This window comes from Salvelinus fontinalis, chromosome 25 (genome assembly GCF_029448725.1).
Source record: "Salvelinus fontinalis isolate EN_2023a chromosome 25, ASM2944872v1, whole genome shotgun sequence".
Lineage (NCBI taxonomy): Eukaryota > Metazoa > Chordata > Actinopteri > Salmoniformes > Salmonidae > Salvelinus > Salvelinus fontinalis.
In genome coordinates, this window is record NC_074689.1 from 16,182,873 (window position 1) to 16,209,045 (window position 26,173).

Consider the following 26,173-nt stretch of genomic DNA (forward strand, 5'->3'; position numbering starts at 1 on the left):
ATCACTGCCTCCATCACTTGTTTTATGGACTGTCCCTTTGTCCTTTTGAAAAGGTAAACGTTCTGTTTCTTTTAAGAGAGAGTAGAGAGAGAGAAAGATTTAGAGAGCAGAAAGTGAGAGAAGGAGCCTGGATATATGGGCTTGCTACTGTTGCTACTAGAATTTCACCTCTGCTGTCTTTTGAATAAGCTTAATGTACCATGCCTGGACTTACCAAGGGAGTTGAGAGAGAAATCATGGTCAACCTGTGTATAGGGTTGTTGTATTATACTATTTTTCTATTCGCTTTGCTCTCAGCTGAAGCGTCAAGATTGACAGCTGCACATATGATAATGATTCAGCCTCAGAATATGTTTATGTAAACTCTGTTGGTTTTTTAAAAGAATTTTACACATATGTGTGACACCCCCCCCACCCATCCCCTTCACCACATCCTCCCTCTTTCACATTCTCTTGACATTTGTAGATGCCAGATTGGGGTCTAATATACTGTTGCAGCTATTGGCTGTCAGTGTAGCGCCAAAATACCAGCTGATATCTCAGTAAACAGAAATCATATTATTCCTTATTGTGTGCTTTGCTGGTTTAAATTGTTCGGGGAGCTTTCTTTAGGGAGAGCGATAAAGAAGTTCTTAATGTCAATATGAATGAAACAGGCGGCTCTCCTTCAGTATCGTTTCAACTTAAACACAGATTACCTATTTTTTTAATATCCTGTTTCTTTGCTCGCTAGTGCTGTTCACTGCTGGCTGCTCCTATCATAACATTACAATGTGTTGCCATTGATAGTGCTTTGAGATGCACAGTGGATTGCTGGGTGAATATGAGGATCGTCGTCCTGGCTGTTTCTAGGGCTTGTTTAAAAAGGAAAAGAATGTGATGTGAATTAACCAGCTATTATAAGGCCCAGCATAAGGAAGAGAAGTGAGAGAATAGAACAAAGCTAGGGGGGTCTACCGTTAATCTGAATTCATTAACTGTGTTGCATATTAAAAAAAATGCCACGAGGCCAACATTTTGGCCTCCTCTTCCTCTCTGTGAACTGTGAGAGCGCTGTCTGAAACAGGGGGAGCACGGGGGCCAGTGGGCCACTGTCTCTGTCCCCCCAAGCCTCTGATCTAGAGCCCCGTTTCCCTCCTCAGGAGTGACGAGTACATTTTTCCTTACGTTGTACCAATTACCCAGCTGTTAAATCCCAGTGAGTGATACATGGTGCTATGTTTCAGAGGCTAATTACCACATCTCTAGATGGATGTCAGTAATACACACACACACACACACACACACACATTTACGTATATATGCGCGTGCATACACACACACATTGCAGAGGTCGTTACAGCAGGATAGTTTACCTGTAATAGCTAGGGACCATACTGTCTCAGTTAATCATTTGACTGTCTCAGGGTGGTAGAAATCACACCTGTAATTGGCTGAGCCCTGATGGGTACAGTTTCTGCCTGGCCCTAGAAGCTCCCGCGTTCAAGTTTAACTTTTGTGCCAAAGTACAGAGTCACAGGTAAAGAAGATAGTGTTGATGTTTCAAAGAGAATTTGCAGGTTTTGTGTACTTAAAAAAAACGTTTCATAGAACTTATCTAGTGCATCCAACAAACGTAAGCAACTTCCTCTCAACAACTATGGAATAATGCTTTGCATTTACTTCAAAAGCAATTAAAGGGAGAGATAATAGCAGACCTCCCCACTCCACATTTACAACATTTCACAAACGTGTCCTTGATGAGGTGGCGAACAGTAACTACATCTCCATGGTAACCCTAACATTGTTAACACACATGTTATGGCCCGACATTGACGCACGCAGACACACACACACACACACACACACACACACACACACACACACACACACACACACACACACACACACACACACACTGTTCCACAGGCCTCTGCTTCATGCACTCTGTGAATCTAACTCTACTTATTAACAACACAGTTTAATCAACTGCTCCAGCATCTTTATTAAGAGTAAGAGGTGAGGAGGTCATGTTCTGCCGATGCCACACAGATTCTCTGACGGTTTTAACCACTAGTAAATAGCATGGAGCCGTGCGTGCGTCATGGTAATTAGCATGTTATTCATCCTGTAGGAACTGGACTGGCTTTTGACTCATATAATAAGCTTTACTGCACGATTCAGACTGTTTGAACCATCAGTTGTAGGAAAAGTGCATGATGCATTCTTTGAAGGCCAATAAAACTACAATAATTGATGTATGTTTTCTTGGAATATACTGTATATCAGGATTACTCTGGTTACTTAGAATCAAGAAGGTCCTTAAAGGCACCGTAACATGCTTTCATTTCAAAACCAGCTCTAGTTTTCTATATTTCATGTAAAGTCTCAGCTTAATCAAAACGTTTTTACCAAACAAAAGAAAATACATTTCCAAGTTTTCCAATACAAACAAAATGATGTGCTGATGCAATGGTATCACACCAACTCAGATAAACTCACAGGAAGATGTAGCTAGGCATCGGGAGGAAGGATGAGATTGATGAGATTAGGAGACGAGGCTGATCTCTGGCACATACACTACATGACCAATAGTATGTGGACACCTGGTCGTCAAATATCTCATTTTAAAATCATGGGCATTAATATGGAGTTGGTCCCCACTTTGCTGCTATAACAGCCTCCACTCTTATGGGAAGGCTTTCCACTAGATATTGGAACATTGCTGCAGGGACTTGCTTCCGTTAAGCCATGAGCATTAATGAGGTCGGGCACTGATGTTGGGCGATTAGGCCTGGCTCACATTTGCCATTCCAATTCATCCCACAGGTGTTTGATGAGGTTGAGGTCAGAGCTCTGTGCAGGCCAGTCAAGTTCCTCCACAAGGACCTCGACAAACCATTTCTGTATGGACCTCCCTTTGTGCACGGGGGCATTGTCATGCTGAATCAGGAAAGGGCCTTTCCCAAACTGTTTCCACAAAATTGGAAGCACAGAATTATCTAGAATGTCTTTCTATGCTTTTGCGTTAAGATTTCCCTTCACTGGAACTAAGGGGCCTAGCCTGAACCATTATTCCTCTTCCACCAACTTTACAGTTGGCACTGCATCAGGGCAGATAGCGTTCTCCTGGTGTTCATCCAAACCCAGATTCGTCCGTCGGACTGCCAGTTGGTAAAGCGTGATTCATCACTCCAGAGAACGCATTTCCATTGCTCCAGAGTGCAACAGCGGCTAGCTTTACACTCCAGCCAACACTTGACATTGCGCATGGTGCTCTTAGGCTTGTCTGCGGCTGCTCGGCCATGGAAACCCATTTCATGAAACTCCCAATGAACAGTTCTTGTGCTGATGTTTGGCAGTTTGGAGCTCGGTAGTGAGTGTTTCAAACAAGAACAGATGATTTTCACGCGCAATGTGCTCAGCACTTGGCGGTCCCATTCTGTGAGCTTGTGTGGTCTACGGCTGACCCATTGTTGCTCCTAGACTTTTCCTCTTCACAATAACGGCACTTACTGTTGACCGGGGCAGCTCTAGCAGGGCAGAAATTTGATGAACTGACTTGTTGGAAAGGTGGCATCCTATGATGGTGCTGTGTTGAAAGTCAATGAGCTCTTCGACAAGGCCATTCTACTACAAATGTTTGTCTATGGAGATTACATGGCTATTTGGTCGATTTTATACACCTGTCAGCAATGGGTTTGGCTGAAATAGCCGAATCCACTCATTTTAAGGGGCGTCCACATACTTTTGTAAATATAGTGTAGTTTCTCTGCCTTCTGAGCCATGCAAGAGGTAGTCACCACTCCTTTGATCTCCCAATTAAATTAGATATTATAACCGGTAAACATGTAACTAACTGTAGCTAATGAGGCTGTAGTCATCTGTATTTTCCTCTTCCTCTACACTCATACAGACACTATACAAACTCCACTTCCTCTCTAATTTGCTTGTTAAATGAATACAAACTGCTGGAGTGTGACTGCATAGTGCGTTCCGATGCCAGGTCTTTTTTTGCTGCTTTCTATTCCACATCATAGATTTTCAGATCGGTAGTAGAATAAACAGGGCCTGTCCTAAGGCAAACAAAGGATAATGGCGCTCCACTGCAGAGCGGGAGGGAGGTTGGGGAGGTAATGTCTCGAGCTCTTAATATTATTATTATTCACATTTAAGCTTCACAAGTGGTTCAGCTGTATGGTGTTGCATTGGCTACAGGCTGTGGCTGGTTAGATGGTTACTGTATATGTCTGGAGGAGTTCTTCATGAACTTCAACCCTTTGTCTCTCTCGCTCACTCTCTCTCGATCTCTCACTCTTTAGCAGTCTCACGATCCCTCTTTATCTCATTTGCTGACACACACGTGCACGCACACACACACATTTACACACAAATCCACACCTACACCTAACCAAAAAAGACTTGCAAGCTGCGCAAGCTTACCCTAATTAACCGTCGGCTTAATTAGACGATTCACTGTGTAATTATCAAGCAATTAGTCAACACCTCTCAGATCTCACGACTGCTTTGACAGCCATGTTTCTCTACCACCGATTCTTGTCAAAATCACCTACGTTTGATTTAACTTGTTTTCATTTTAATGTGAAACTACTTGTGCACTAGCATGAAGTAATCATTACTGATGAGGGAGGACACATGTTAGAAGATATAATGACACATGGAAGATAGCGGATTTGGTGTGTGTGGAGTTCGTCTTCCCTGGAACAACAGGAAAGTTGGAAGTCAGTGTGTAGCAGGTCTCTATCGAGTTAGAGAGAATGGGGGGATTTTCTGCTGAACAATACATGTGAAACTTTCTACGTAAGTCACTCCTTCAATGTCAATGTCTGTGGCAAACGCAATGTACAGAGTTGCTTTTTGATTCGGACCTTGAAAGCTCATTACTACTGTGACTGCGTTATCATAGTTAATGGTTAGATAGATATTACCTATGGTTGTTATTAGTGTGAGATATGTAGCAGTAGCGATGTCTGTGTGTATTAGCCTTTGCGGGACTATAGGGGAGGAGGGAGATAGCAGAGAAGGAGTGAATGGTGAAAGAGACTAATGACCAAACTGACAGACAATATCCTTCTTCATTTATCACAGCCGACTAATATCCTTTGGCTTTGACATTCATTTATTTAGTCCCTGACAGGGCCATTCTGTCACCTACACAGTAGCATCAGTATGATGCTGCTAGCGGGTGTAAAAACTGTGTCCAGTCCAGTTAAAGCACTAATATACATTTTGATACTTTAACAGGTTACAGAGTACGCTGACTCCCTGTACTGCTCTGTTATATTCTTATTTCTTCAGTTTGCACCATCCTCACAAAGGGAAAGTCAAGGTCTTGCTGTATCTTGGAATGTGTTTTTGCCAATGCATCAGGGTCGTTGGAATGAAAGACTTACTGTAGCTGCTAGGGAGAGAATGATGATTGTGAGACAGAGAGATTATACACTTTATCAAAGTTCCTAGGGTGTATATTTGTTAGCTAGATGTTGTAATGGATTCAAGGTTTCTGAGTTTTATAATTGACAGGTTAGAGATAGGAGATAATTACTGCGGAGGAGGCTATCTCTGTCAGGAATCTGAACTGGCATCAACAAGTATAAATGTACGTACCGTGAATACACACACAGCACACACACTGAATGCTTTTCTACCAAGGCCCATCTCGTGTAGGAGAATAGTGTATGCCCACTTGCTGACAAGCCCCTTTCCCCCCACCTCCAGTATTTGTGTGTGTGTTTGTGTGTGTGTTTGTGTGTGTGTTTGCTATCGTGGCCCATCTCGTGTTGGAGAATAGCGTAGGCCCACTTGCTGACAAAGCCCTTTCCCCCACCTCCAGAGTGTGTGTGTGTGTGTGTGTGTGTGTGTGTGTGTGTGTGTGTGTGTGTGTGTGTGTGTGTGTGTGTGTGTGTGTGTGTGTGTGTGTGTGTGTGTGTGTGTGTGTGTGTGTGTGTGTGTGTGTGTGTGTCCGACACAGTAGGCACAGTAAACACCAGCAATAAATGATGGCTTAGCAAGTGTTCCATCTGCACTTGGGGGATGAAGATGAATGATGATCACAACTCCTCAGAACTGCTACATGGCCTTTTTTATTTCCCTCTCTTTAATTTTCTTTTTTTTTCTCTCTCTCGTTCCCTTGTTTATGACGTTTCCTGTTGATGGGTCAGTGGCTGGCTGCAGAGGGGGAGAAAGGAGAAGTGAGCGGGCAGCCCTTTGATTTTGCCTTCATGACTGTTCATAATGATTCATGTGTGGACTCCCAAATGGCACCCTATTTCTTATAGTGTACTACCACTGACCAGAGCCCTATTGGAATAGGGTGTCATTTGGGATGCAGTTTTGGTAATAATGGAATCAAGAGGCTCTGGTTCTGCTACATAACATCATGCTAGCATAGCAATGCACACAGTATACCCAAAGAGCCTCTATCCATATAATGCTTATAGATGTTTTATATCCAAAAAGACCAATGCCATGTTTACACTTTTACAAACTGAGAATTATCAACTCCACAATATGTACATCACATTTTAATGGAGTTGAGTGGCGATGAGTTTTGGGAGAGTGTACGTCTGACTACATCGAGTTGGTAGCAATCGATACTTGTGAAAATGTCCATTCTTTAATGCGTACCTTGAACCTATGTTTGTCCTGTGTAAAGATGTTATTTTATTTTGGTGTTGAAATCTAGTTTTTTATAAAAACTTCATTCTATGTTACCTCTGTCAAATTGCGCCGCATAATGCACTGTTTTCCAATGGAGTATGACGTTTATGACTGCAAACATGCACTACCATTCGATACTTTTATAAATATCAATTGTTTAACACTTACTGTGTAACTGTGCTCGTCCTTGATTCTTATAGATTTGCCAGTGGGAGTTGGAGTCCATTGTTCTGGAAAATAAATTATATTCCAATCTGCCATGCATTGACGGGGCTGCTCCTCCGATAACAAACAACGATTTCCTTGGCGCAGGTTGCGTAAAATGCTATTATATTAAAAACGACAGATTGCAGCAACCAAGGAAAAGAAAGCCTTTACACAGGACATACATGGGTGCGCTTTTAGGAATGGACTGATACCGACTCGATGTAGTTATAAGTAAACTCATCGCCACTCAACTCCATTGTATTGTGGAGTTGAGAATTTTGAGTGACACTTTTACAACACATTTCATTTTGGTTTTATCTCAGTTTCTCACTTTATTTGGAAAGTTTGGATATTCCATCTGTAGATGCTCTACAAGTGGTCTTACTATCAACATACTATCTGTTTATAAACAACCGCTTGCTAAGGTTACAGTTAGGGTTCGGTTCAGAATAACACTGGAATGTCTGAGAATGGCGCTGGAATATATAGCGACCGTTTTACGGGCTCCTGACCAATTTTGCAATTTATTAGCTGATCTTAACTACATAATGTTTCCGCCATCAATTCCTATGACTGAAAAGAGCTCCTGGTCATCAGAAAAGCGATCACTAACCTCGATTTGGATGAACATTTATACTTCAATCAGTTGGCGGCGCAGGACATACTACTCACCCCGGACAAGGCCCTAATCCCAGTCACTCGGAAGAGAAAGAGACGACGTTACAGAGGCTGACGTGCAGGCACCATGATGAAACTACTGTACAGCGGCGAGTAAATAAAACACCTCTACCCTCTGCTCTATTGGCAAATGTAGAATCACTGGAGAACAAACTGGACGAGCTCCTTTCGAGACTATCCTATCAATGGGACCTGAAGAACTGTAATCCTATGTTTCTCAGATACTTGGCCATGTAGGACATGGATAATATTCTAGCTGGTTTTGCTAATCTTCGGCAGGAGAGAACGGCAGCGTCGGGTAAGCTTTAAGGGGTGGTGGTCTGTGTCACTTTGTTAACAACAGCTGGTGCACAATCTTTAATATTAAGGAAGTCTGGAGGTTCTGCTCACCTGAGTTAGAATACCTTATGATAACTTTAGACCATACCATTTACCAAGAGTGCTTTAATCCATATTTTTCATAGCTGTCTATTTACCACATATCATCGAGCTGTATAGGGCCATAAGCAAACAAGAAAATGCTCATCCGGAGGTGGCGCTACTAGTGGCCTGTGATTTTAATGCAGGAAAACTGTAAAACGTTTTACCAAATTTTTACCAGCATGTCACCTGTGCAACTAGAGGCGAAAACACTTTAGATCACCTTTTCTCCACACACAGAGACTCATACAAAACTCTCCCTCGCCCTCCATTTGGCAAATCTGACCACTATATCCTCCTGATTCCTGCTTACTAGCAAAAACTCAAAAAGGAAGTGCCAGTGACACGCTCAATATGGAAGTGGTCTGATGATGCGGATGCTAAGCTACATGACTGTTATGCTAGCACAGACTGGAATATGTTCCAGGACTCATCCAATGGCATTAAGGAGTTTACCATATCAGTCACTGGGTTCATTACTAAGTGCATCGACGATGTCCGTACGTACATATCCCAACTAGAAGCTATGGATTTACAGATTCACATCCGCACTGAGCTACGCCCTCGGACAAACCATCAAACAGGCAAAGTATCAATACAGGACTAAGATTGAATCATACTACACTGGCTCTGACGCTCGTCGGACGTGGCAGGGCTTGCAAGCTAATTTGGATTACAAAGGGCAATCCCCTTTGAGTTTTCACAAGTGACGCGAGCCTACCTAGCGAGCTAAATAGCTTCTATGCTCACTTTGATGCAAGCAACACTGAACCATGCGTGAATGCACCAGCTGTTCAAGACGACTGTGGGATCACACTCTCTGTATCCGATGTGAGTAAGACCTTTGAACAGGTTAATATTCATAAGGCCGCAGGGCCAGACAGATTACTCAGAGCATGCGCTGACCAGCTGGCAAGTGTCTTCACTGACATTTTCAAACTCTCCCTGACGCAGTATACAGCTCAGTGTTCAACGCCATAGTGCCATCCAAGCGTATCACTAAGCTAAGGATCCTGGGACTGAACACCTCCCTCTGTAACTGGAGCTGATCGTGGACTACAGGAAACGGAGGGCCGAGTACGCCGCTAGTCATATTGAGAGGGCTGTAGTGGATCGGGTCGAGAGCTTCATGTTCCTCGGTGTCCACATCACTAAGGATATATCATGGTCCAAACACACCAACACAATCATGAAGAGGGTACTACAACACCTGTGCTCCTGCCATCCAGGACCTCTATACAAGGCGGTGTCAGAGGAAGGTCCTAAATATTGTCAAAGACTCCAGCCACCCAACTTGCACGACAAGCGGTACTGATGCACCAAGTCTGAAACCAACAGGACCCCGAACAGCTTCTATCTCCAAGCTATAAGACTGCTAAATAGTTAGTCCAGGTAGCTATTTGGTTAAGTATTTAATTATTTGTATTTATTTTTTTACATATTCTGCTGCTACTGTTTAGTATCTGTTGCTTTATTCCAAGTTATATGTACATACAGTGCATTCGGAAAGTATTCAGACCCCTTGACTTTTTCCACGTTTTGTTATGTTACTGCCTTATTCTAAAATGTATTAAATAGTTTTTTCCCCTCATTAATCTAAACACAATACCCCATAATGACAAAGCAAAAACAGGTTTTTAGATTTTTTTGCAAATGTATTAAAAATAAAAAACTGAAGTTTCACATTTACATAAGTATTCAGACCCTTTACTCAGTACTTTGTTGAAGCAACTTTGGCAGCGATTACAGCCTCGAGTCTTCATGGGTATGACACAACAAACACACTTGTATTTGGGGAGTTTCTCCCATTATTCTCAGCACATCCTCTCAAGCTCTGTCAGGGTGAATGAGTAGCTATGCTGCACAGCTTTTTTCAGGTGTCTCTAGAGATGTTAGATCGGGTTCAAGTCCGGGCTCTGGCTGGGATACTCAAGGACATTCACAGACTTGTCCCGAAGCCACTTCTGCATTGTTTTGGCTGTGTGTTTAGGGTCGTTGTACTGTTGGAAAGTGAACATTCACCCCAGTCTGAGGTCCTGAGCGCTCTGGAGCAGGTTTTCCTCAAGGATCTCTCTGTACTTTGCTGCGTTCATCTTTCCCACGATCCTGACTAGTCTCGCAGTACCTGCCACTGAAAACATACCCGCAGCATGATGCTGCCACCACCATGCTTCACCATAGGAACGGTGCCAGGTTTCCTCCAGACGTGATGCTTGGCATTCAGGCCAAAGAGTTCAATCTTGGTTTCATCACACCAGAGAATCTTGTTTCTCATGGTCTGAGTCCTTTAGGTCCCTTTTGGCAAACTCCATGTGGGCTGTCATGTGCCTTTTACTGAGGAGTGGCTTTGGTTTGGCCACTCTACCATAAATGCTTGATTTGGTGGAGTACTGCAGACATGGTTGTCCTTCTGGAAGGTTCTCCCATCTCCACAGAGGGACCTCTATCATAGTGACCGTTAGGTTCTTGGTCCCCTCCCTGACCAAGGCCTTTCTCTCCAAATTGCTCAGTTTAGCTGGGCGGCCAGCTCTAGGAAGAGCCTTGGTGGTTCCAAACTTCTTCCATTTTTAGAATGATGGAGACCACTGTGTTCTTGGGGACCTTCAATGCTGCAGACATTTTTTGGTACCCTTCCCCAGATCTGTGCCTCGACACAATCCTGTCTTGGAGCTCTACAGACAATTCCTCCGACCTCATGGACTGGTTTTTGCTCTGACTTGCACTGTCAACTGTGGGACCTTTATATAGACAGGTGTGTGCCTTTCCAAATCATGTTCAATCAATTGAATACCACAGGTGGACTCCATTCAAGTTGTAGAAACATCTCAAGGATGATCAATGGAACAGGATGCGCCTGAGCTCAATTAACAGTCTCATAGCAAAGGGTGTGAATAAAGTATTAAAAAAAAATTCTTAACCTGTTTTCGCTTTGTCATTATGGGATATTGTTTGTAGATTGATGAGAAAAAATATTTGATCAATTTTAGAATAAGGCTGTAACGTATCAAAATGTGGAAAAAGTTACGAGGTCTGAATACTTTCCGAATGCACTGTATCTACCTCGATTACCTCGTACCGCTGCACATCGACTTGGTACTATTACCTCATGTACATAGTCAAGTTGTCATTACTCATTGTGTGTGTGTGTTCTAACTTTTATTATTACGTGTTTTACTTTTCTATTATTTCTCTATTGTCTTTTTTCTCTGCATTGTTGGGAAGTAAGCATTTCACTGTTAGTCCACACCTGTTGTTTCCAAAACATTTTGATTTGGTTAGGGTTGAGGTTAGGGTTAGACTAGGCATAGGGTTGGTAGATATTGAAATGTCTCTGATATTCTGTAGAGCATCTACAGATGGACTATCCAAATAAAGTGTTACCTAGTTTTTTCTTTCCAATAGCAATGACATCATTTAACGTCTGCATGTTGTTTTTTTTAGCACAGAGAGGTTTTACTTAAAATTCCAACATCAAATACTTACAGTACCAGTCAAAAGTTTGGACACACCTACTCATTCCAGGGTTTTTCTTTATTTTCACCATTTTCTACATTGTAGAAACATAGTGAAGATATCAAAGCTATGAAATAACACATGGAATCATGTAGTAACCAAAAAAGTGTTAAACAAATCAACATATATTTTATATTCGAGATTCTTCAAAGTAGCCACCCTTTGCCTTGATGAGTAGCCACCCTTTGCCTTCTTCTAGTGCAGTCGCAAAAACCATCAAGTGCTATGAGTTACCAGCCTCAGAAATTGCATCCCAAATAAATGCTTCACAGAGTTCAAGTAATAAACACATCTCAACATCAACTGTTCAGAGGAGACTGCATGAATCAGGCATTCATGGTCGAATTGCTGCAAGAAAAACACTACTAAAAGGACACCAAAATGATGAAGAGACTTGCTTGGGCCAAGAAAAACGAGCAAATGACATTTGACCGGTGGAAACATGTCCTTTGGTCTGATATGTCCAAATTTGAGTTTATTGGTCCAACCACTGTGTGTTTGTGAGAAGCAGAGTAGGTGAACGGGTAGTCTCCATATGTGTGGTTCCCACCTTGAAGCATGGAGGAGGAGAATTGATGGTGTGGGGGTGCTCTGCTGATGACACTGCCTGTGATTTATTTAGAATTCAAGGCACACTTAACCAGCATAGTTACGACAGCATTCTGCAGTGATACGCCATCCCATCTGGTTTGCCCTTAGTGGGACCATCATTTGTTTTTCAACAGGACAATGACCCAACACACCTCCAGGCTGTTTAAGGGCTATTTGACCAAGGAGGAGAGTGATGGAGTGCTGCATCAGATGACCTGGCCTCCACATTCAACCGACCTCAACCCAATTGAGATGGTTTGGGATGAGTTGGACCGCAGAGTGAAGGAAAAGCAGCCAACAAGTGCATTATGTGGGAACTCCTGTTGGAAAAGCATTCCAGGTAAAGCTGGTTGAGACAATGCCAAGAGTGTTCAAAGCTGTCATCAAGGCAAAGGGTAGCTGCTTTGAAGATTCTCAAATATAACATATATTTTGATTTGTGTAACAATTTTTTGGTTACTGCATGATTCCGTATGTGTTATTTCATAGTGTTGATGTCTTCACTATTATTCTACAATGTAGAATATACAAATAATGAAAAACCCTTGAATGAGTAGGTATGTCCAAACTTTTGACTGGTACTGTAAATACTAGCTGTTCTTTTTGAGTACATTGTATTAGTTCTTGCTGTTCTATATCACTCTTAAGAAGTTCCCATGCATTTTACCCTCAGTCCGATGACGATCTTTACTGGCAGACATGCCACTCTGCCTCTGAATGGTAAAATATTTGACTTGGTATTAGCTCTAGTCTGTGGTCTAATGTGGAGGATTATCTCCTTTAAGTCTGTATGTACTGCTCTTGACCTCTCCTGTCGAGAGAGAGAGAGTGTGTTACTTCCCCAGGGCATCAAAACATATGTTGTAAAATAGACAATCATTTAATATCACAGGAAAAAAGAAAGAGGACGTTAAGAAAAAGAAGAACAAAACCTAAAAGAGAATGTATTCACTTAACAATTATGTCCATTACCCCCAACCTCTCTTAGCAGTAATGACAGTCCCCATCACCACAATGAATGTGGTTCAAATTATTTATCTCTCTCTCAAATATTCAACACATACAAATACACGGCTAAAAACGTAATATGATACAATAAAAAACTGTAAATGTGTCGTGAAGCAGGTGTTTAGATGTTGTACACATTAAATGTTCTCTCTCTCTCTCGTTCTTTCTCTTCTCTCGTTCTTTCTCTCTCTCTTTTTCTCTGTCTCTCTCTCGAATTCCAACTGTGGAAAGGATTTACCATGATAAGGCCATTGAAGCAATGACCGTATAGCTGCTTGTGTTAATAATCACAGAATATAGCTCAAAATCACAAGAGGGGCTTTGTTGGTGTGTATGTGTGTGTCTGTATGTATGTCTCTGTGTGCGTGCGTGCATCTGTGTGCACGTGCGTGTGTGTGTGTGTGTGTCACAGACGGTGCAGTCCACTGCATTTGATTAGTATTTCTCGCATGTGTTCCTTTCTCAAAAGGCTGCTTGCTGTACTGGGGGGATTAGAGACCTGTGTAGACGTGATAAAGCCAAGTCGGCCCCGGAACATAAACAGACCTGTTAACCAATCACATGAGAGAAAGGGAAGTCAGCTCGCCTCGCTACCATTGTCCATTTCGACACGATCCTTCTTGTCAGGGGACAGCAGGGTAGCCCTGTTTCCCAACCAGGCAAGGAGTCCTTGAAATTAAAGAAGTAGTCAGACTGCTCAGCAGACATTTTAATCCATGCACTCAATAACAAGTAAAGGCCTTCCGGTCACACCTGGACTGGACTTACTATGTTCTACATGGTCTAGCTAGCTGGACAATTCTGTTGAAATGAAATGTATTTTGTTATGTAACACGGAGAGAGATGGGAAAAGAGAGTGTGTGTGTGAGAGAGAAAGGTGGAAGAGGAGAGAGAGAGTTGGAGGAGAGAGAGAGAAAGAACGGTGGAGGAGGAGGAGGAGGAGGAGGAGGGAGGAGAAGTAGGGGACTAGCCTTATCTCTTGCCACTGTATGTGGCACCTGTGTCTCGGTGGCATGCTGTTGCTCTCCCTTTGGGCAATTTTCATGGTTTCCAGTAGTTTAATATTAAAACTCATGTTCCGCCCTGTCTTGATAATAAATAAGCCCAGCAGCGTAATGTTCCCTGGTCACAGTCTTCATTAAATAGCAACTTGTAGATCCGCCCCAAGCCCTGGGGATGGCTGCCTCAATTCTCCACACTCGTCCGCCCCCCCCTCCCCCTTTTCTTATTTCTTTGTCACCTGAGGGTACCACCACACTTCTATGATAAAATGGGGCGTGGAAAAACACTATTTTCAATGTTTCTGTACAAATTAGGAACAACTTCTTCAAGCTTCTATAAGACAAATATTACATTAATCCTGGATAGACATAGACAAACCTGTGATTACCTATATCCCTAAGTAGGTTTGACTCTACAAACAACTGTCCGAGCTAACGCTTGTGGGGAATGTAGAATCTGTGAAATCCTATAGAACCAGCTATAGTGTGATTCGTTATAGTGCGGAACACTTGAACCGACAGCACCGTTTGGCAGATAAAGTGTTAAAAAGGGAACTCAGCTTGTGGCCATGCTGCGTCTTATTCAGACATGCAAATTAGTACTAATTACAGCTAATTAATGTTTTTTGTCTATGTAGTTTGAAAAATGTCCAAATGTTATGAAATTAAGTTACCGTGCTATTATCTTAATTGTTTGCATTAAGGTTGTTCCCTAAATATATATGTAAATTAATTCAGCTTCGTTAATGGTTACTTTCTAATAGGCATTAGTTAATTAGGAAAATAATGTGTAATATTAATTATAATGTAAATTCAACTTTAGATATGGTAAAAAAAAAATGAAATCATCTCTATTTAGATTTAGTCAAGCTATTAATTACAATTTTACCCAGTTTATTCTGCACAGTAATAAACATAAGTTATGTCCTCAAAAGGCCAAATATGAGCTCAATATACAGTGCAAGTTGCAACACAATGCAAACCAAACAAGCTAGCTACTGTACAGGATCTGCACTGTACCTTTTCCCCTAATACTGTACACTGTAGGCCAATTGTTTGTTGTTCTACACATAGTGACCTTCTATTTGTAGTACTTGTATGTGTTTTGAGATGTGCCAAAGCCATCAGCAGGTTGGTCAACGCATTAGCTTGGTTGTAAGCTGCCAGCTGCCTCCCCTGGCCTGGACTGGCCCAGGCTTGGATGTGATGTGTACTGCACTCTGATTACACTTCCAGGGGACGACTTCACAAAAATGCTGTTCCTTTTCTCTTCCTCTGTTCCCCTTCACAGGAATGTAATTACTGCTGGACATTATGGCCGTTTGGCAGATTTTTTGTCCATGAACCATTGCCAGGTTTGATGTATGTTTCTGTCGCGTGGAGGGTAAATCTATCAGAGAGAGAGAGAGACTTCTGAAGGGGTAAGGGGGATCTCAAAGTGCTCATTCAGCAAAAAAGACAACCTTATGCTACATAAAACACAGACAGAGAGAGAGAGAGAGAGAGACAGAACAAGACAGAGAGACAGAGCTGCCTACTGAGATATATTATTAAATCATTTCAAGCTGATGAATTAATTCCTTTATTTTGTAATGTAAACGCTTTTCTTTCAGTGTTGACTGCACTTTATCATCTGGGCTGTATTTCTAAAGAGTTGCTCCGGTCAGTATCTGATTAAATATGAAGTTAGTTCAGACTACAAAGCCCCCTGGGATGAAGAAAACAAAAAAACAATTGAGTTTGTGTCATGTATTTGTATAAAATATTACTGTAATTGTCTTTTTTTATGGTGTTTTACACGGGGAAAAATGAATTTAGAACATATGACTGGTTACAGGACTTCCAACACCTTGGAAGAGATCCATTGAACAACTGAAGTAAAAGCTAGGACTGCTCGGATATTTACTCCTACCGCTGTAGATTTATGAAACTGTACGTGTAGGTAATGACAAATATGAAATGGCCTGCAGAAATAGAAAAGGTCTCATCTGAGGAGTACACGTGTGCTACTGAATAAAATGAGTTTAGTATAACATTACAACCACTGTAACATCATTGTCTTGCTTTCTTGTTCCCTAGCTTTTAGTCACTTGGAGGTGCACTAAAAAAGGGTTTACTTTATAACATTGTTCCCTAGCTTTTGTTCACTAGCTTTTGTTCACTTTTGAAGTGCACTTAATGGTTTTACTCTATATAACTACTATAACATTGTTTTGTTGCTCTCTTGTTCCGTATAGGACTTGGTGACCAACGTGTCTCCCCGTATCGTGCGTGGGACGACCTCAGGCCCCATGTTCGGTCCGGGACAGAGCTCCTTCCTCAATATCGAGCTGATCAGTGAGAAGACTGCTGCCTACTGGTGCCAGAGTGTTACCGAGCTCAAAGCTGACTTCCCCAACAAGGTAAGTTACTGCCCTATGTTCCTTGATCAAAAGAAGTGTACTATAGGGACTAGGATGGCATTTGGGACACACTCCCACAGTATATCTGTCTAATGAGCTTGTATTGAAACAGCAGAAGGGAGTGCCATTTGTTCAAAGTGTTGCAATGTATTGCTTTGTTTATGCTGGATACTGCAATGACAATGACAACATGCTTTTACCCTGCAAACAAAAATTGGTTATTAGGACGTCCCCGGAACGTCACGAAATGGTTGGCTTAAGTCATGAGGACGTTGTGTCATGGTCCTGTGTACATTTTTAGGATGTTTTTGGGATATTGTGTCATTGTAACCTGGAGGTTCTGTTTAGTTCCCAGTTTGTTCTGGGGATGTCCCCATTTCAGAACTTTGTTTCATGGTCCTCCAGGGGATCATGACACAACATCACGAAAACATTCTGAAAAAATCCTTGGGGACATCCCCAGAACAAACCGGGGACTAGACAAAACCTCCAGGGGGGACCATGACACAACGTCCTGACCACTTTAGGCAACCATTTTTGTTTGCAGGGACGTTTCCTTGGGACCATCACGCAATGTCCTGAAGACTAGTAAAATGACAGTCCTGAAAACGTCCTTAAAAGATCCTGACATGGTCTTCAGTGATGTGCTGGTAACTTACAGTGATTTACACAAATGTCCCCCAGGGAATGGACCATCATGTGACGTCCTCTTGACCATAATGAAACATCCCCTTGTGGTCATTGAATGTCCCATATATAACTTCCTATCAGGACCAAATAGGAACATTTTTATAAAATACCTTATAATAACATTATACTGTGACCAAACCGGGACCTGTACTGAACATCCTCTTATGGTCCCGAGGTTAACGTCATGTGTTAATGTTCCAATTAACAGAACATCAGAGGGATAACTTCTCGCAAAAACCCTTAAAGGGACCTAATGGGAACGTTGCCTAATGTTCTGAGTACGTTCAGTGTTTGCTGGGTAATTTGTTAATTTCTAAGAGTTTATTGTTCTCCAACTTTTGGAAACTCCAGATGTACAGTATCAAAGGATTCATTGATGTTCCCCTGACCATTGTTAATGAAAGTCTGAGAGGAATAATGTCACTGATGCCCTGCATTCGCTTCAACAGCTATTGTTAGGTGGATGAAAAAAGACGGTGTGAAATGCCTCTTGTGGTTTTTAGATCCGTCATAGTGTGTTTCTCCTCCCTAGTCCTTTCACAGATCCAGAATGAAGCAGGACAAAGCACTGAGCTCCGTGTTTCCCTGTAAATTAGCGCTTCTGGGATATGTTTCATTGGAACACAAAGGAGCACGGGGGGTGCTATGCCTGTGTGTATGCGTGACCAGACTGAGCTCTCTCTCAAACTGTACCATGACCTGTAAAGCACACAGACAGAGTACCTTTTTTTTTACCTGACAAACAGTGCACCAAAGGAAATACTGGCCTATTTGCCCTTCCAATTACCCCAATAGCACCTAGCTTTTTAGGTCAGAGCAGTCTGGACAAATAGCCCCGATTGAGGTGCCGTCCACCAAGTGCCAAATGTGTTCTCATTATCCCTAGTGGTGCTAATGGAGTGGAGTTAAGGAGAGGGGGAGGGAGCGAAAATTGTCGCACATTTTCCCGTGGGCTATCGGCTGATTCGGCTCTAGGTGACAGTTTCCAGGTGATGTCCGGTATCTCCATGGATACCATGGTGTTGTTAGCGGTAATGGGGAAGAAGAAGTCATTTCTGTAGTGTATAGCTCAGGGCTCCATGGCTCTGTGGTTGAGCTGATAATAACAAGATGATCCTCTCACACACACAAAGATGGGCATGGACACATGCATGCACGCGCATATTCAAACACACACATTCACACAGCATCAGATGGTTTGCAGTGGATGTAACTTGTTTAGACCGTGCAGTGCTTTGCTACTGTGTTGTTGAGAGAGAGACACACACACCACCAGTGCCATAGCCGTTGAGATACCAAACAACATCAAGGACAACTATAATGGTACATTTTGCTCTGTTTTACCATCTCCATTTTGTGTGCTTCATCTGTAGTTACAGTTTCTCTAGCCACACGAGGAGAAACTAGCTAAGCCGAGTCGGCGCACCCTCTCATAACATCACCTATGAAAGTTGAATATTCCTGTATACAGAAAGCTCCAATATGACTAATATGTCAAGCAGGGCCTGCATATTGGTCATGGTAAATGTCATGGAGTCAAGGGGAGCTTTCACTTTATTTGCACAGTTAAATCTAGGTCTATTTAAACCTTCATTAAACCACAGCAGGGCTGGAGTTGCGTCTTGGTGTGTGTCTGTCTGGTGTGGATTGAGGAACCTTCATGCTGTACCTGGCTAGAAGGAGATTTATATCTGCTAGATATTTGTCGCTGGAGGGGGCTCAGCCTTTCTGTTTAATGTCCTCCCCTGGATCCTAACTCTGTTTTTAGAAGGCCTGCTGTTGGAACGAGTAACATTAACTGTCTTTAACAACTTTAATACGTAGTACAATAATATAGTGTAACAGTTAATATCATGGCAAGAAGAGAGGAAGCTGTACAAGGAGGTCACAGTAGTTGATTAATAGCTACTTAGCATCAGCATTTACTTTGAATTCCTTATAGTGTTGATACAGAAGGAAAGTTGTAGTGTGATCTAATACACACACACACAGTTTCCAGACAGTTATAACACAAAGCAGGCACATCAGATATATGTGGTCAGGAATAATGTTCCTCAATATCTCCAGAAGACATCCTCTGCCTCCCAGCCAATGGGTGTAGTAGCTCTTACCTCTTTGTGGATTGGACCCATCGGGTATCCTCAGCATCATGTCTATACATCATGGTCCTTTTTATTTCTGTGATTACTTAAAACCGGGAGGCAATATTAAGAAGCAGGGGCCTATATAACCTGTTTTATAGAGGGCTTATTGTATGTCTGGAGGAGAGAGACCTAGTCTAATCCACTCAGAGCCTCCTGCAAATACATGTGTAGGATCTTAATTTGATCTCCCTGTTGCAAGAGAACTTTCCTGAAATGCGGGACATTTTAAACTTGTAGTGTATCTACGGTTTAAAAAGGCTTCTGAAGTTTGTCATTTCCACTTTTAAATTTCAGACTTGATTTTCCCTAGCAAAAATGTATCATAATAATCCATATTTCCATTTCCTGCAGGATAATTTTCCTGCTGTAGCAAACCGACTCAAATTAAGATCCTACATCTGTACCTCTCTCTGGTGTTTTTATTGTTTTAATAACGCTGGCAAGCACACTGGATTTGTCCTGATCTTATAAAATTATAAATATTGATTTTGTGACTGAGGGAGGACAATGCCGGTGCTTCTTAAAAATAGGATAATGGCTGCTCCTCTCAGATCTGTTTTCTAATGTGTTGAAATGAAACTTTTAGTTTGAGCCGCAATGGATTTATCACTCAGTTTTATATTATTCTTCTCTTTTCTTCTTTGTTCTTCTCTCTTTCTCTAGGTCATTATCTCCAGTATAATGTGCAGCTATAACAAAGCTGACTGGACAGAGCTTGCCAAGATGGCAGAGGTAGGTCTTAGCAGTATTGATTTCTTTCTTCAAATGTAAAATCCTAAATGCTGGCCAGGAATGGTTATAACATTATTTCCGGTACTGACATGTTTATAATTGTCACGACTAGCATAGCTTCTTTCTCTGTGTCCCTCACTTGGGTTATATTTGTGGAATTTGATTTAGATCTTCAGACCAGGCAGAAAGCCACATCCACTGCAAGTGTTTAAACACCCCAAATATTGAATGAGAGGGATGTAATCCTGGATTTGGAGTGGGTGCAACATTTAGTTAAATGTTTATCTGCCCTAAACCTGTGGTAGGCTGCCAAGTGGCTGTAAGCAAGGAGACAGATGACACTGTGGGAGTGAAACAATGATGGAGGGAGGGAGGGAGGGGATGTGGATATGGAAGCTTTTACAGGCCAGACATCTCCAGGCTCACCCATATGTGAGGTTGGAGTGCTCCAACTCTCCCCCCTTCCCCTCTACCCTCCCTCTTCCCCCATTCCCCTCCCAAAGCTTCTTAAACACGTCCCTGATGGCATCCAACACTGACACTGACAAGGACAAGGTGTTTCAAACATGTGCTACATGGCTGTGGGGTTTCTTTTTTTAACCAACAGAGAACTGATCTAGCAGTGTTCTCTTTTGTGTTTCAGGGCGTCGTCACACATAGTTCTGAGCTATAGTTCCAATCACAGTTTGTTTATTTGTTACACTGTTTTTGTGTGTGTGTGTGTGTGGGGGGGGGGGGGGGGGGGGGGGGGGGGGTCTGGTTGGTTTCACATTTGCCAAATGTTAAACGAACTGAAATGCCTAAAGAAAATGATGTGCTCATGCAACCATTAGTTTCATACATCAATGATCATCATGGAGCATCACTTGTGTGTCCCAATCATCATATTTCGCTTTGGTCTTCCATCAACATGGAAGACAACATGCGGGAGGAAAACAGTGAAACAGCCGCTCTAACTGAAATGTGCATTGAATATTAATTAGCCTACATGTATATCCCTGGTCTCCACTAATATGCATAGGATGCGCTCAGAAATGAGCTGCTACTCACAAAATGTTTCAGAGATATCAAGTTATGATAATGCTCACATTCAAACAACCCAAAATTCTGCTCGCCTCTGGTTCCTTTCCTGTGTTTGGCCCAGACTGCGTTCACACCTGCAGCGAACCGTACCACGGTATGAATAATAACGGACTGAGACCACCCTTTTTGAGCGAACCACAGTGCATTGTTTGGTGCGTGCCTGAGTGTACATGGAGTGTTCACACCAGTCTAAACGAACCAAACTAAGGGGGTAAACCCACCAGAGTTTGGAGAAACCGCTCCAAAACAATTTGGTGTGAAAGACCCCTGAGATAAACTGCGGTAGCTAGGTGTAGGCATACCGTGGTTACGTCAGGTTTAGCAACTGCTCAACTAATCAGAGTTGACTCGCATATCTCAACCGCTTAATTGTGCAAAAGGAAAATGTCAGAATGCAAACCGGTTTAACAGCTCAATGTGTTAATGCCGCTATTGATTTCATTGATGCGTCACTCTCTCTCCTACCTCATTTAAAACAACCTGTCATGCTTCCCCCTCCATCCCCACCTCCCCAACCATCATCATCACCATCAGATCTCCTAGAATATATTTGATTTAAAGTATGTGGTATGCAATTTTATTTTCCTTCCCTTCTCCCTCCCTTAATAAACCCTCCCTCCTCGTCTCACTTTAAGAATATTATTATCATAGTTATTCACTTAGCATGCCTCCTTATCCATGAAGAATTTATACAGTCATAAAATAGGATTGAGGATAACCCAGTGAAACCAGCTATGCAGGATAAGTACCTTGGCTAGGACTATGTCTGTGATATTGCACTTAGGATTTGAACCCTCCTCCACCCATTGTACCAAGGCCAGATCCCTACACACTTCTCCGCAGAAGAACCCAGAGGGGTCCGAAGGGTTTAAAGATGCCCTCTAGCCATGACTTTACATGGGGAATATTTCATTTTATTTTCCTTCTGTGAAAAGCCCTTGTTGCAACACCAGCACAGATGGGAGCAGTAGAGGGATATAGTCTAAATCGGGAGGTTGGAAAGAGAAGGGGTTCGGTTTGGTGAATGGTCCAGGTTCGGCAGCAACACACCTCAGGAGGAAGAACCGTTAGAACCGCTCTATTATTCTTCTTCATCACATCTATTGTGCGTCTATTTAACTACCTGTAGCAGTGGAAATATGAAATAAAAGCTGTGTTGCTATGGCAACTCCATTTTCAAGGAAAGTCAACCATTCATTTCCACTTTGAAATCTGTAAGAGAACACTTAACACTGTTCCTTGCCTAAGGGTACTACTTAAAAGTCGTTTTTTTCCTTCCTCGCCCTCCTCCTTACTGAAGTGTCAATCTGAAGTGAAACATTTCCCTACTTTCAACTGTCACTCCAGTTCAGTCAACTTTCCTCTTTTTCCCCCCTTTCGTTTCTCGGTTAGAAATTCCCAGCTTTGGAGAGGAAAGGTTGTATCATAGCTATGTCCTAGAGGCTAAAATTCCTAATGTAAAATTCTTACTGTGAGACATTCCTATTTTATTCAATACAAAACAGATAAGAGAAGAAAAAATGGAAACATTGGATGGTGATGGTCTATGAACGACTTAACATTAGAACTGCCGACGCCGACGCCCACTGCCGTTGGATTTTGTCTTTAAAATAGATCTGCCATTTTGAAGGCGACGTCCTGCTCCTTCCCTGACTTTTCCGAAATATTTATATTTTACATTGCTCAGTTGTCAGAATTTTTAAATCACAAACAGAAAATGATTTAGGGGCTGCTTATCAATTATTATTATATATACACTACCGGTCAAAAGTTTTGAAGGGTTTTTCTTTATTTTACTATTTTCTACATTGTAGAATAATAGTGAAGACATCAAAACTATAAAATTTCACATATGGAATCATGTAGTAACCAAAAAAGTATTTTATATTTGAGATTCTCCAAATAGCCACTCTTTGCCTTGATGACAGCTTTGCACACTCGTGGCATGCTTTCAACCTACTTCACCTGGAATGAAGCTTCAGTCTTTCCAACAGTCTTGAAGGAGTTCTCACACGTGCTGAGTACTTGTTGGCTGCTTTTCCTTCACTTATCCCAAACCATCTCAATTTGGTTGAGGTCGGGGGATTGTGGAGGCCAGGTTTTTTGGGGGGGAGGGTTGGATCAGTTTAATATTGCGGATAGATTGTTGCTTTCATCAATGTAATTGTCTGCAATTCCCCATATATGGGGCAAATATATACATATCTATATACATACATACACATATCATTTAAATACAGTTGAAGTCGGATGTTTACATACACTTAGGTTGGAGTCATGAAAACTCGTTTTTCAACACTCCACAAATTTCTTGTTAACAAACTATAGTGTTGGAAAGTCTGTGTCATGCACAAAGTAGATGTCCTAAGTAATTTTTCCAAAAATTGCTTACAGACAGATTATTTCACTTATAATTCACTGTATCCCAATTCCAGTGGGTGAGAAGTTTACATACACTAAGTTGACTGTGTCTTTAAACAGCTTGGGAAATTCCAGAAAATTATGTCATGGCTTTAGACGCTTCTGTTAGGCAAATTGACATCATTTGAATCAATTGGAGGTGTACCTGTGGATGTATTTCAAGGCCTACCTTCAAACTCAGTGCATTTTTACTTGACATCATGGGAAAATCAAAAGAATCATCCAAGACCTCAGGAAAAAAGTCTGGTTCATCCTTGGGAGCAATTTCCACATGCCTGAAGGTACCGCATTCATCAGTACAAACAATAGTACGCATTTATAAACACCATGGGACCACGCAGCCGTCATACCGCTCAGGAAGGAGACGCGTTCTGTCTTCTAGAGATGAACGTGCGTTGGTGCGAAAAGTGCAAATCAATCTCAGAACAACAGCAAAGGACCTTGTGAAGATGCTGGAGGAAACAGGTGCAAAAGCATCTATATCCACAGTAAAATGAGTCCAATATCGACATAACCTGAAAGGCCGCTCAGCAAGGAAGAAGCCACTGCTCCAAAACCGCCATAAAAAAGCCAGACTACGATTTGCAACTGCACATAGGGACAAAGATCGTACTTTTTGGAGAAATGTCCTCTGGTCTGATGAAACAAAAATGGAATTGTTTGGCCATAATCACCATCATTTTTTTTGGAGTTAAAAGGGGGAGGCTTGCAACCCGAAGAACACCATCCCAACCGTGAAGCATAGGGGTGGCAGCATCATGTTGTGAGGGTGCTTTGCTGCAGGAGGGACTGGTGCACTTCACAAAATAGATGACATCATGAGGGAGAAAAATTATGTGGATATATTGAAACAACATCTCAAGACATCAGTCAGTAAGTTAAAGCTTGGTCGCAAATGGTTCTTCCAAATCGACAATGACCCCAAGCATACTTCCAAAGTTGTGGCAAAATGGCTTAAGGACAACAAAGTCAAGGTATTGGACTGGCCATCACAAAGCCCTGACCTCAATCCTATAGAAAATGTGTGGGCAGAACTGCAAAAGCTTGTGTGAGCAAGGAGGCCTACAAACCTGACTCAGTTACACCAGCTCTGTCAGGAGGAATAGGCCAAAATTCACCCAACTTATTGTGGGAAGCTTGTGGAAGGCTACCCGAAACATTTGACCTAAGTTAAACAATTTAAATGCAATGCTACCAAATACTAATTGAGTGTATGTAAACCTTTGACCCACTGGGAATGTGATGAAAGAAATAAAAGCTGAAATAAATCATTCTCTCTACTATTATTCTGACATTTCACATTCTTAAAATAAAGTGGTGATCATAACTGACCTAAAACAGGGAATTTCTACTAGGATTAAATGTCAGGAATTTAAAGTTTAAATTTAAATGTATTTGGCTAAGGTGTATGTAAACTTACGACTTCAACTGTGTATATACAGTGGGGAGAAGAAGTATTTGATACACTGCCAATTTTGCAGGTTTTCCTACTTACAAAGCATACAGAGGTCTGTAATTGTTATCATAGGTACACTTCAACTGTGAGAGACGGAATCTAAAACAAAAATCCAGAAAATCACATTGTATGATTTTTAAGTAATTAATTTGCATTTTATTGCATGACATAAGTATTTAATACATCAGAAAAGCAGAACTTAATATTTGGTACACAAACCTTTGTTTGCAATTACAGAGATCATACGTTTCCTGTAGTTCTTGACCAGGTTTGCACACACTGCAGCAGGGATTTTGGCCCACTCCTCCATACAGACCTTCTCCAGATCCTTCAGGTTTCGGGGCTGTCGCTGGGCAATACGGACTTTCAGCTCCCTCCAAAGATTTTCTATTGGGTTCAGGTCTCGAGACTGGCTAGGCAGAGAAGTGGTCTGTGGTCACCACCTGCAGAACCATTCCGTTTTTGGGGGTGTCTTGCTAATTGCCTATAATTTCCACCTTTTGTCTATTCCATTTGCACAACAGCATGTGAAATTTATTGTCAATCAGTGTTGCTTCCTAAGTGGACAGTTTGATTTCACAGAAGTGTGATTGACTTGGAGTTACATTGTGTTGTTTAAGTGTTCCCTTTATTTTTTTGAGCAGTGTATATATATACATACACATACATATACACACTTTTTTTTTTGAATATACCTTTATTTTTCCCCGCAAACCCTACCACCCCCTCCCCAATTGGAGAAAACTAGTCAACAATAACACCTATGCTTCTACGTTCTGTTTATACATACTTTACACATTTTACAGACACAATCTATTTTACAATAGTTATATATATTTTTTGTTTTTAGTCCTGGCCTTCCTCTATTTCTGATGCCCATCTAGGTTGATTTCCACTTGTAACTTTGCTAGTTCACAAAAGCTCACAAAAGCTCCAGACCTATATTACATTTACAGACCCCATATGTTTTACATGTGTTGTTATTAGTCCCACCCTTCAGCTCCATTCAACCCCTCCCATCTATCTCTTAACACCATCCATTTTGGATTTCTTTTTGACATATTTTTGAACTGTGCTGTGATGCTTCACAAAAGTATTGAACCTTTCTATTCTCATAGTTTCTACAGATTGTAAATTAAAGATGAAAATTTTTGCTAAATTATTTTT

At 41.7% G+C, this 26,173-nt stretch overlaps 1 protein-coding gene across 2 annotated transcripts in view; it reads left to right on the top strand.

Moving 5' to 3' along the window:
- Positions 1-26,173, top strand: part of LOC129822899 (dihydropyrimidine dehydrogenase [NADP(+)]-like) — a 213,809-nt gene that overhangs the window by 98,315 nt on the left and 89,321 nt on the right. For both annotated transcript variants that reach the window (XM_055881411.1, XM_055881410.1), the window contains exons 14-15: positions 16,316-16,480; positions 19,978-20,046. In XM_055881411.1, the coding sequence (XP_055737386.1) occupies positions 16,316-16,480; positions 19,978-20,046 (234 nt within the window). The remainder of the gene's footprint in view (positions 1-16,315; positions 16,481-19,977; positions 20,047-26,173) is intronic.